Consider the following 12,765-nt stretch of genomic DNA (forward strand, 5'->3'; position numbering starts at 1 on the left):
CAGAAACAAAACATAATCTATGGAACTCACAGACTATTAAAACAGGGCCTATTATAAAAAGTAAGTTTACTCCAGAACTGATGGGATTGTCATGGTAATGGCAATGTTTTAGCAGTGTGTTAACAACATTTTGTATTTATGTAGTCAAAAGAGACAGAGGTAAAAGATTCTGTCATGTGAAGCGAAAAGTTGATTTATATTCTTGCAAGAATACAGCGAACCACCGAGTCAAACTAGGCATCACATTTTGAACACAGTGCATTAATCATAAGGGAGTTCACACATCAGTCATGAAGGATCAAATACACATGTTCTGGACATATTCAGAATACATAAATGCATGTTAATTTCCTTCTGTTCTTAAAGTAAGAATGCAATTAACCTTATTATGATAAAATGCCTGTGGAGTAGTCTTCACATACTATGCATGCACATAATTGAGCCTCCAAGTATAACCACTCTCAACCCAAAGAAAAGATGAAACTCTGTACCGTACATCATGTTTATTGGAAACTTCCCACATTTAAGTGCAGCTTGATGCTTAACGACACAACACACACCTTTACTGTGAACACAGAATAACACATTAGGTTGCTTTCCAGACCCAAATCCCAAGGAACATTTATCATGATTTGTGAGGAATAAGGTCACAGGTCATGTACATATCTATTTGAATTCATAAACCATTTTTACAATCTTGGGCAAGCCATTAGGAGTTTATTTTTTTATGTTAGTGGAGCATCAAGAGTCACATCAGAATGTGAAATATATTCCCACGAGTTTTCATAGGTTGAAACTTTCTCATCTTCTAGCAGCTTCAACATATCAGTAGTGCAAATGTCCTTTTCATGATACAACATACGTCCACTTAACCACCCATTATTTTCATTGATAGACTATGCTCATGCGTTTAAACATCATCGTACTTTCTACATAGACAGTATAAACAACAAAACATGATTCAAAATACTCTCAAGGCCAGACATGCTAGTCCATACAAAAATGGTTTCTTTTCACAAATGGAAACTGGCATGCCATGTTTGATGATGCTGAGCTAATGCTATCATAATTCTGATCCAAGGAGAGCCGTCGCATTTATTTGGTAGCTTTTGTTATGAAAGTCATTTACTATGACAGTTGGAGAGATAACACGGTCCCCATGTGTGCAGTTTGAAATAAACCAATAAAGCATCAATATCATACATTGTCACACTGATCAATCAACAATCAACAGAAACAAACCACATCCAGCACATTAATGTATTTATTTTATAGTTACTCTTGAATATATAAATAGCATATATCTAATGAAAATCGGGATAATGAAAATGCATCTTAATGGGAAATGGAAAGCACTTTGAGAACAATGCTGGAGGAGGAACCAAACCTTAGGGAAAGGAAAGCTGGTAGAGGGAATAGACCAGAATCAGGCTGTAAAACCAACTACAGAATCTTTCACGTCTTTAGATCTTTTAGACTACAGTTACAGTTGTACTGCAGGTTCCTAAAGTGGGGCTGCTGAGAGCTCGGAAAAAAGGTGTGCAATATAAGGGTCTGAATCGGAACATCTCTGCAGGAGGCTGTGCTGCTTCCAGGCACACTGCTTAGCAACCAAACCATGACACTCACATCCATCACAGAGGAAGAGTCTGAACAGCTGAAGTTTCCTCCATTTCATGTTTAAAACAGAATGCTCGCTCAAATACAACCCCCCCTTCTCTCTCCCCCCCTCACTCTCTCTCTCACAAACTCTCTTTCCCTCCCTCTAGTGTACTCACTTTTTTTATCGCTTTCCACTCTCTGTAGGAGAAGATGCTCCCTGCTACTCATCTATACATATCGTAAGTGCTATAAGCCATATCTAAAAATACTCTCAAATGTTACACAACTGTATGGAACATAGGTGCAGGGCACACTTGACAGTACAGAATATCTGCTCAAGCACCATGGCTCTCACTCGATGCTATCTGTTTTAAAGAAATGATCTGACCGTCGAGGGATTTCCACACCATGGGGACTCAATGGAGCTCTCAGGATCTCCTCTCCCCCATCTGTCAGATAGAAAGAGGCAATTCCAGCCTACCCATTTTACTCTGTCCTTATACAATTAGAATATCCGTGTCACTTTAATGGTCTCCATATCTCTCCATATAGAAAATAATGGATTATACCTTAGCATTTACACATTTGTCAGACAGTTATAACAGTAAAACAAAATATAAGTGAAGGCCATCAGTTATAGGCCACCAGGACTGAGAGTAGACAATCAGTGCACTTTAATAAAGGCACGCCAATCCTTCACTATAAACCCCCATTACTTCGCTTATTCTTCAAATACATGATGGGCTTTCTCTCTGTCACTGGGGGTGCGAGTAGAGTTTGTGGATGTTCAGTACTTTCTCAAATCCAAAGGATCTCTCCTGGGCTTAACTGCTTTTGGCTGGAGAAAAAAGGCAAGGATTTCTGTATTAAGTCGGAGAGACACCCCTCCTACAACATCCTATTGTACTTTCCTGTGAACAGGTCTGTAATTACAGGTGGTTACAGAGTAATACCAAGGATATTTCTACGAGAGTTTTGTATACAGAACAATAATGGACTTCAGCAGATAAAAACCTACAGCATATGCCTCGTAAATCAGCCATATGAATAAGCTTGCCCTGGATGGTAATTCTTTCAATACAACCTACATGTACCAATGTCTCTTCAAGTGCTCCTTGTGAAGGCTCTGACCTTCCTTGAGGGACACAACCCATTTGCCTGTGTCGGTGGTGAAATATCAAATTCTCCTCATCCCCTATGCTCAAATGGTCTTTGGACTATAACATTTTTTATAGTCCTCCAAGGCCATACTGGCCCTCTTCAGATTTATGAGGATTAATTGCAGATCTGATTGGGATTTGTGCCCCCCTCTGCCCAAGCCCTCTACGCTGGCTGCACCAGCTTATTATTGATTGGCCCCATTTAACTTTAATCTGCATTTAAATTTGAGAGCTAAAATGTTCCAGTGAGTGTCCAACGTAAAACATTTGGAGCACATTGGTGGAGAGCTACAGTAAGAACAATGGCGAGAAGTGCATAAAAGAGAAGGTAAATGATAAATGACCTTATTAGGTAGGAGGAAGTCTACATAACAATAGAAATGGCGCAGAGGGTCCACTGACGAGGGGTGGTCAGGGAACAAAGTGGGAGAAAGCAGAAGCAAGTGCATCCAATAGAAACAGAGGTGGGAAACAAAAGAGGCAATCTCCAGGACATGGTCCAACGTGCTGCAGACAAAATGCATCAGATCTATATTTATCATTATGTTGCTACAGACAACAAGTGGCTCCACCAAGAGAATGTGGGAATGCGCTGGCTGTCCCCAGTGGCTGAGATGGTTATCAGAAAAAGAGCTTTTCAAGAGGAGGAAAAAAAATTCAGATGACTTAGACCAGACATTGCACACTATTACTGCAGAGACACCAAAATCTATTATGTCTAAAATGAAAAAGAAATGTCTTTTTGGGCTTTAACTTGATTTTAATACACTAAATCAATACCAGAATTATTGAGAGAATCCATAACGACGATATTGTACAAGTTACTCAAATTTCCCCAGTCAAGCATGTCATTAGGTGTAAATGAAAATGGCTACAGCACCAATGAAAAATAATGGATATTCAAAATTAATGAGTGCAGTGAAATGTCATTTCCCAAACATTTCTTAAGTGACTTCTTAATCATGTTTTGTCTTAATTTGTTTTCTGCCTTGCCTCTCTGGAAAGTTGTCCCACATTCTCCACCAATACACAAAAACATCTAAATATAGCTCAAAGAGACAGCTGATTTAGACACCAACAGAAGAAAAGAGGAAATAAAAGATGAAGGCGAAGGATAGGGAACACAGAAAAAGAAAAAGGGAGTACTATTCATTGGAATGTTGAAGAGCAAGTCAGTTTGTCTGCATGGTCGTCACACTGCAGAGCTGGACGCTACAGGTTGATATTGGCCTTGGCTGGAGTGGAGGCTACTGGTGGTCATACGGGCCCCTCGGTGAGGCCTTCCAGAGGCAGACTGGTGGCGTTGTCGGTGGGCTGCGCGTCCTCCTGGGCAGCGGGCACCGGGTGGGCAGCGGCCAGACTGGCATAAGGCAGGTGGCAGTCTATGTGGAGGAACGGCGGGTAGTGCTGCCGGTAGCAGATGTAGGCAAAGATCAGGCCAATCACTCCTCCCACAAAGGCATCTGTGGACATTAGGACACATGCTATCATCTGTTCATTATGGAAATAGAACCAACCATCACCTCATAGACATATTTCATTTGCAAAGGTTATTGCTTAACATATTTTATTTCCACATGAAGGAATTTATGTATCTGAATGTTTTATAATTGCTTATTACACAGCTCTTCAGAGTGCTGCAGAAAGTTCCATTCACATGAATGGGCCTTCCCAACGTTCGGGCCTATGTTAAATCTACATAAATCACCGGCAAAGCATTTAATCACCGCTGTCAATGGCAACGGGTTTTGTGCTTCTGATTTATGTCTTTCATATCACTACGCAAGGACTGGAACTTCATTCAAACGTGAAAGCAGACGGTTGATCAGCTGTGTTCTAAAGAATGTTTGATTCAAGTTCAGCAGCGTGTGTTGTTGCGAACTATTTGTTTCTCAGCAAATGCCATGATGAACGGTAACAAATAGGCTAGGTTATGTAGGCTAAAGTCATATCGTGGGGAGTTTATTATTTCGTTTTGGCAAGTAGCCATATAATGACCGGCGTTCTATACATTATCCCTTACATATACATTCTCATTCTGAAATATAAATGAACTATTGAACTATTGTTTCAAGGTGGATTGGCCACTCCATCTCATGCTGTGGTATATGGCATACTTGCCATTTATTATTATCATCTATCCAGACATTGTGTAGCCCATTACAACAATGCCACGGACATGCCTGTTCATACAAAATCCATTTATCTTTAGATTGATAGACGGGACTTTGTATTTTCTTTACAGATTAACAGAGCAATGCTGATGATGACAGCCGCATCTACAGCAAGATTCAGTCTTCCTCCAAGAGAAAATCTCCATCCACAGCTCTGACACTGGCATCCAGAGACGAAAGACACTGATTGCTAGTGCATCGACAGGTAGAAGTTGGGGCAGGCCAGTGAACTGAAGGTCTGTTCTTATTCTATTAACCATGGTTCGCTGAGCAGGCTAATGGAGGCCGCCCGCCTCTATTTATGTAGCTACAGCCAAGACTGCACCCATCACACAATTCAGTCATAATATTCAGAGATCTTCTCTGTAGCTGTATGTTTGACTCATCCACTAAGCACCTTAATTCCATCTGATAGAATTTCATTTATCACTTGCAGTCAGTATCAGATTAGACGGAGACCAATAAAACAGGCAAAGACCACATTTAAATACGGCCTTTCCCGGTTACGTTTATAATTGTTGTCATTTTCACAGTTTTCCCACAAAACTTTCACCAACTGATGCAATATTTTCACATGCACACACAATTTTGTACTCTTTGTTTGGGAGCTTAGCAATGGGCCACATAAAACAACTCAATGCCACCAGGCATCCCCGGCTGTGAGGTAATCACTTCACCTCTGCCATACGGACAGAGAGATCACTTGCCTGTATAGCCTGATGATAAGCTGCATCTTTTGCCTGCCACTTAGGGTAAGAGCAGCCCACAATAAGTTCTACTAATAATTCTTTTGCTCTTCAGCCCCATTCAGAGAACATTTGTTTATCTGGCATTTGTCTATGTTTTTCTGGATGAAAACAAACATTCACATCATACACAGATCAGTCCCATCTAACCCTGTTGATGAATGTGATAATTGGCAGCCAAACAGCATTGTGCAGACAGCTGTCTGTGAGAGCTCAGCTCTGGCTGACTGCTGCCCATTGATATCCTGGGCACATGTCTCTGACATGCACTAATTTTACACCTGACTGATGCCCCTGAGTGGTCTCTTTCTCCTCCTCCTCCTCCTCTATTAGAAGAGTGCTACAGGTATAAATATTTACCAATGAACTAATGATTTCCAAGGAGGCTGTGGAGGGAGAACAGGTTCCGTTATGAAAAGCTTTCAGTGTTCTGTGGTGGGTTAGAACAGATAACAATGAGCAGGGCAATTCCACGGAAAATGGACTTTTTGTCACATCCAAAACGCCAGTGAAATGCCTTGGCATTTGTATGATGTGAATGATAACATTCATTTTTGTGCATTTTTCCCATGTACATTCTTCAGACAAAAATAGCAAATGCTCAAATTTCATGTAATTATTCACATACCCTACCATCACATTTTATTGGCGTTATGGATGCTACAAAAAAAAGTAATTCTCCATGGAATTGCCCAGCAAAAAATTAGTTCACTGAGGACACAGAGACATTTGACGAGATTTTACCGTAATTTTAGACATAGATAAAATGTGCCTTATCCTTGTGACAGCATCTTAACACCTCAACCCAATTGCATCATCACCAATGAAAGACATGACTATGAGTTCAGGCATATGGTAGCTATCTAGAGAAAAAAACAGCACATATTCTGTTAAGTGTAAGGCAAACAGTCTGCATGAAATGTGTGCAGCTGTGTGGGGCATTTACCTTGCCAGTGGTGTTTGTAGTCGCAGGTGCGTGACAGTGCGATCATCATGGCACTGTAGAGGGGCAGCACCATGGCACAGAGACGCCAGCTGCGCCCGCGACCCACATCCGTGAAGCACTGCAGCTTTCCCGCCAGGTAGAAGGAGGTGAAGCCCAGGCCAGAGAACGCAACTGGACACACACAAACACACACACATGCAGAGACGAGACAGAACGACCTAAAGCAAGGGCATCAAGGGTGGACAATACATTTCTGATTTTCAATGTATTGAAATAGTGGTAAAAATTGTGCCATTTTCGCAGTTTGCACAAGCAAGGAAAAAAAATATGCACAAGTGGCGCATATTAATTCACAAAATGTTTCTTTATAGGAGAAGAGCAAATAGTGTGTAAATATTTCTAAGCAGGTGCTCTACAACATGAATAACTGTTTCAGAGCATTACACTAAAGCAGACATACAGGGGGAATAAAGGGAATGGGTGAGGCAGGACTTAGCTTCTGCTTCATAGCACTGCATAAAATCACCCTGCGCTCTCCTGAACGAGCCATAAGCCGTCTGCACAGATGAGAGCGCAGATATCCAGAGGTTGAAACTGCCTCCTACCGGCACATAACCTGTTGCCCTGGCAACTTGATGGTGAAACCCTAATCCAAGATAAGACTTCTAGTTCACAGTCAATCACGCCCAAACTGTAATAACACTGCAATTTAATTGGGTACTTTTAATTGGGAACCTGACATAATGATGTTTTTCCGCTTAAATTGATTAAACAATGGAAAGTAATTGGACATTTGTCAACAAATAGGCTTCATCACATAAATACCCAACCCCTGCATGGCAATTTGAGATAGACCTCATTTATACAATTGTAGCATGTCTGTAATAGTCTGTAATTGAAACACTACATCAGATAAAAATGACAGTGTGTGGACTTTCTTTATTCTTTTATATAGCCCTATTTTCATCAAACTCTGGCATTATGCAGTACATGGAGCTGCCTCACATGAGAAGGTTGTCCTCACATCATTTACCAGAATTGCCCATTAAAAATAAATCGCTTACTGCCATACATTAGATTTGTACAAGATACAACAGCACTGACCATGCACTAAGAGGATCATAATGGAAAGGCCCTCTCACTGCCGAGTTACCAGTTATTCAGAGCACTGTAACTTACTAATACGTCAAGGACAAAATATAAGCAATCATATATATGGGAGTGAAAGGGTTCATGAGAGCTCTGCCCAAGGACAAAAGCAGGACAAGTGTTTGTGTGTGTGTGTGTGTGTGTGTGTGTGTGTGTGTGTGTGTGTGTGTGTGTGTGTGTGTGTGTGTGTGTGTGTATATGCATATTTATGTGTGTGTATTGTATGGGGGCGGGGGGGGGGGATGTATTGTAATTCAATTCACTGATGAAATTCCAGGTACCTAGACAAAAAGGGGTCCCAAGTTGACAGTGCATCAGGAGCAAATGCTGACCAGGGGCAGATTAACCATTGAGCTAATAGAAGAGGGGAATCACATGGGAATCACAGGGGAATCACAAGGGGAATCACAAGGGGAATCACAAGGGAATCACATGGGAATCACAGGGGAATCACAGGGGAACCACAGGGGAATCACAAGGGAATCACAAGGGAATCACAAGGGAATCACAGATCTCGTCTCTGCTACTGTAGGCAAAGAGTTTATGGGCTCTTTTACAGAATACATAATGCCCCTTTGAGCTTTGGAAGACAGAGATTATCAGAGCACCGGATATTGGCAATCATTCCACGAAAGAGAGCTTTTCTGAGTGCCAGTATAGTGAAGTTAATAATGCACTGCGGAGTCCACAGGTTGAGGGTTTCTGATCTACATGAATTTTGGTCTGCATCTCAGTGAGCTAGGGGGGAAACCTACTGTACATGTAAGACATCCAGAGCCCAACGTTTCAGTGCCAATACTGCAGAAGAGAGCACAAAAGGGTGGTGTACCTCTCAAGGTATCAGTATCCTTTAAAGGAAACCCCATATCTTGACACAGCTATTACCACTGTCTTTTATCAATAGCAACATGTTTAGGTGTGCCCAGGTGTGCTGTTTCACTGTACTCTGCACGTGCGGCTCTGTGAGACAATACAAACCTGTAAGCACTGACTTTGTTTTGTCTAACTCATCTGTAATTGGTTATGCTTAAGAGGATGTACAGTACAGTGCTATTGAGTTCACAAAGACCAAATGGAACTGTGTCATGTTCAACTGTTGTGTGGTGATGTCTGTAATGAGCCTCACGCTGGCTTGTTTTCGGTCTGTGTTGAGGGAGAAGAGTGTCAGCCACAGTGGAATTCCTCTGCTCTGCCAATGATGTCCAGCCAAGAATGCTTAATGTGCCAAGGGCTGGCCAAATGTCTGCCAATAGCACCATTGGCAACAGATTTAAACGCAGGGAGGTTGCTAACGCACAATTTTTTCGTAAAAAGCAGGCTAAGAAAGTGGCAACCAGTAGAGTTGTACCTTTTTATGTCAATGTCTTCTATAACCTCTGTGTGACTTCTACATGAGTCATTTCTCATAAAGAAGACTATGTGACAAATGTGCAAATCCAAAAACTGCAGAATAACCCCTCGTGTATTTATCCTTCTGCCTCTATTTAGATGCATTAGAGACCATTTCACACATATGAAGAAGGGCACTTCAGATGATTAAGTTGTATGTTACCATATGGAAATCATCCTGGTTAACACAATGTTGCCTCCATCTTGAAGCCCTTTTATCATCTGATTATACACCATTGCAGAACTCACTTTGGACATAAAAGTAATTTATATACATGACAAGTTAATGCAGCCAAACACTTCCAGTCTTTTAACATCAGATTCTCAAGTCACTTAAGTCTAAACCAAGACAGAAAATGCTCCATCAACATTACAATACTTTTGAAAAACAATAGCAAAGTGTTTGATTTGAAAGGCTAGTCTGTGATTCAGGCAAAAAGGTTGATATTTGAGCAATAAATGGAATTACAGCCTTTCCCCTTCCATGTTCCATGAAAGCAACATGTTGATTTGGTTGGAATGTTTAAGACTCAGTGTAAGACTGTACATTTTGAGCACACATACAGAGAATGGACAGCTATAAAGAACAATTTGCAGATGTTGACAAGTGTATGATTAGAATGGCATATGCTCCTTTGATACTTATTGATATGAACTGATAACTATTTTTGGAAATTGCATAATAAGCAATATAAGCAAGTAAGTACTGGACTATGAGGTTGGAGTTATATCTTCTAGGATTATAAATATCAGGACAAAGGGAAATTATATTTAAGACATGTTTTAATTTGACAATTTTAGTGGTTTATTTTATCCCCATGAATAAGAATATGCAAAATGGAACAGTAAATCCAAAAGACATTACTTTTAAAGAAAGGAAGAGAAGCACCTAATAAATGCTGAAAATATCTAACTTTTAGATTATGGTTGATTAGCTTATGTGCTTCTTTGAACAAAGTCAGCTTTTATCTTTAGGCATTTCAGTTGTGCCACTATGAATTTATTCCTCACACATAAATATCAGAATACCGCGATGTGTGTTTATGATGACTCCAAGAGCAAGAGGTCTTCCTCGCTCCAAGGAGTGACACAACGGGAGCACTGAAGAGTACTATTCTATTCTTTCTGTACTTGTCACCACTGACTTCTCAATAAAGAAATCTCCTACCAGACATGTCTAGCACTGTCGGGTGATATCTGTCAATGTCACACAATTCTGAATGACGCAATAACATTTACAATTCCTAAGACATTAAAATCCCACACTGATGCGTATTCACTTCTCCTTTATATTGTCAAATTCATCCCAGCATGCTCTGGTGCTCTAATGAATCCCAGTCCCACAGGGCCGCTCCCACAGAAAGCTCAAACGCACGCCATCACACATATACTGTACACAGTGGACTTCTACTCTCTTGGACAATTGGTGCTTTTGAAGATCAGAGTTGCAAATCTCTGAAAGAACAGCCCTGCCCTGACCCATCTGTAGTTCCTGTGGAGTCCCAGAATTAGCGAGTAGTTATGTATTTTCCATAACCCTCCCTACTTTTGTCGCCAGGGGACGGGAACTTTGCCTGGAAGTGTACTCTCTCTCTCTCTGCATATCAAACGGCACAGTGGAGCCATGCTGGTGTTTGCTCTGTGAAACGCGGCAGTCTTCTGAGGCTCAGCCACACAGCGGCTGCAACCAGGGAGCAACAATCTCAGCTGTGCCATGCTTCAAATACACCAGCAAGTGTGACGCAAAGACATGTAATGCAAAATTGAAAACTTGAAAACCCCTAATGATAAAACCCAGAGAGATTCTGTGGGCTAGCATCAACTAGACTACTTGCACATGGATTGTAGGACGTTTTAAAAAAATCCCCTAGCCTATTTAAGGTTTTGACAGATTTAACAAGTTCAGTTTTTGGGGCGGAAAAAATCTCTTCCTCTCAGAAGTTGTTGATGACACTGATAGAGAACTGAGCAGTTAAACCCCAAAGGTGATTTCATTTATTCATAACCATCTCACAGTGAGAGGATGGAGATGGGAACATATCAAGGCAATCTGGCTGCGCTCAGGCACACCTGAGACCCAGGGTTCTCCCCCCACTGGGCTCAGCGGCCAAGGAGAAACTCCTCCGTCCACTCGAGACGGCAGGCCAGTCAGGTTACATTTACCTCCATTTGTTTCCCTCTAAAGCCCAAAGAAAAATATGCCAGTCAAAGCAAGTCCGGCTGACAGGTTCCCCCATCTGAACTATTTCCTCAAGGGTGTTTCAAAGGCACTAGTTGTTCACTCGAAGACACAACCATGCAGTAAAAGAGAGAGACATATTTTGACTTCAAGAGATTCTCATGTCTGAAGTGTAGTCGCAATACTTTCCAAGTATTTTCGTTGATTTACTGACCTCATTAAGAGAGTGTGCCATCTAAAAACGATTCACTAAATTTATGCAAATGACACTTGCAGTATCGGTCTCCCCTCATAAGATAATTTATTCACACTCTCAGCCACACAGTCAAACTTCTCACCATCTGTCACCTACAGAGCAGTGGTGGGAAGATCATTTGTATTAAGGTTTTGCACCTACGTCATAATGTCATGTGACCGTTTGTTTACAACTAGAGTGGTAGGCAAGAGTGGTAGGCAAGCCTACAACAGTCGGGTTGCATAGGCTACACATAGTTACAAATAGCTTCAAAATTGAAATTTTAATATCAAATATTGACCGGGATGCCGACCACTTGTGTATGCCCTAACAGTTGGTTTTACAATAAGAAGCAAAAAGGCTACGAACGACCGTTTAGCCTACCTATCCTCGTGGTTGTGGAGGATGATCGTTAGCAGCTGTGAAGTCTTTTATTCTCAAGATGGCCTAATGGTGTATCCTACTGTCTACGAAGACGTAGGCTAAAATACAACTATCTACAGTCATCCAAAAATGAATTGCCAGAGATAGGCTATGAAGGGAAAAAGTGCAGCATTTTAAACATGGCAAGATTTTTTTTACAGTTTGTTCTAATTTGTCTCGTGAAATTCGTGCTTGTAGACATCAATCACCTATCTCCTGTCCTTCTATTTCACGTTATCATGAGTGTCATTTGATTATATAATCACAACAAATGCTAATAAATGAAAACAGAATAGGCTTATGTTGTAGGCTTGCCTACCACTCTGCAGTGCCTTGCCTACCATTCTTGCCTACCACTCTAGTTGTAAACAAACGGTCACATGACATGATGACGTAGGTGCAAAACCTTAATAGAACGTTTAAGCATTGGTTTTGTTTTTATTGTTGAAAGGGTCTATAGCCATAATGCTAAGTTCACCCAGATACAATCCAGAAACAATCCACCAATACAAAACCAAACGATCAACAGAAACTGCTCATGCTCAAACTATTAGCCCTCAGGTTTATCTCTAAAATATGCACATTTCAAAATATGTTATTTCTTAAACTTCAACACATAAACTCCTTGGCAATATGGCAACCAACCATGAAATAACCTCAATTTAACTTTAGGGAATGCTGTCACACCTTTCAAGCAGATGTCTCAGGTATTGCTTCATGATTAAACTTTCCACCAAGGGGCATAGCACTTGTTGATTTGAT

The 12,765-nt window shown here is 41.0% G+C and overlaps 1 protein-coding gene across 1 annotated transcript in view; it reads right to left on the bottom strand.

The window, feature by feature from the left end:
- Positions 1 to 447: 447 nt before the first annotated feature.
- Positions 448 to 12,765, bottom strand: part of plpp4 (phospholipid phosphatase 4) — a 40,920-nt gene continuing 28,602 nt past the window's right edge. Inside the window, exons 6-7 of the mRNA XM_042066653.1 lie at positions 6,629 to 6,799; positions 448 to 4,225 (exon numbers count right to left, since the gene is read on the bottom strand). Coding sequence (XP_041922587.1) covers positions 4,020 to 4,225; positions 6,629 to 6,799 — 377 coding nt within the window. The 3' untranslated portion in view covers positions 448 to 4,019. The remainder of the gene's footprint in view (positions 4,226 to 6,628; positions 6,800 to 12,765) is intronic.

Source organism: Alosa sapidissima, chromosome 16, assembly GCF_018492685.1.
Source record: "Alosa sapidissima isolate fAloSap1 chromosome 16, fAloSap1.pri, whole genome shotgun sequence".
Taxonomy (NCBI): domain Eukaryota; kingdom Metazoa; phylum Chordata; class Actinopteri; order Clupeiformes; family Clupeidae; genus Alosa; species Alosa sapidissima.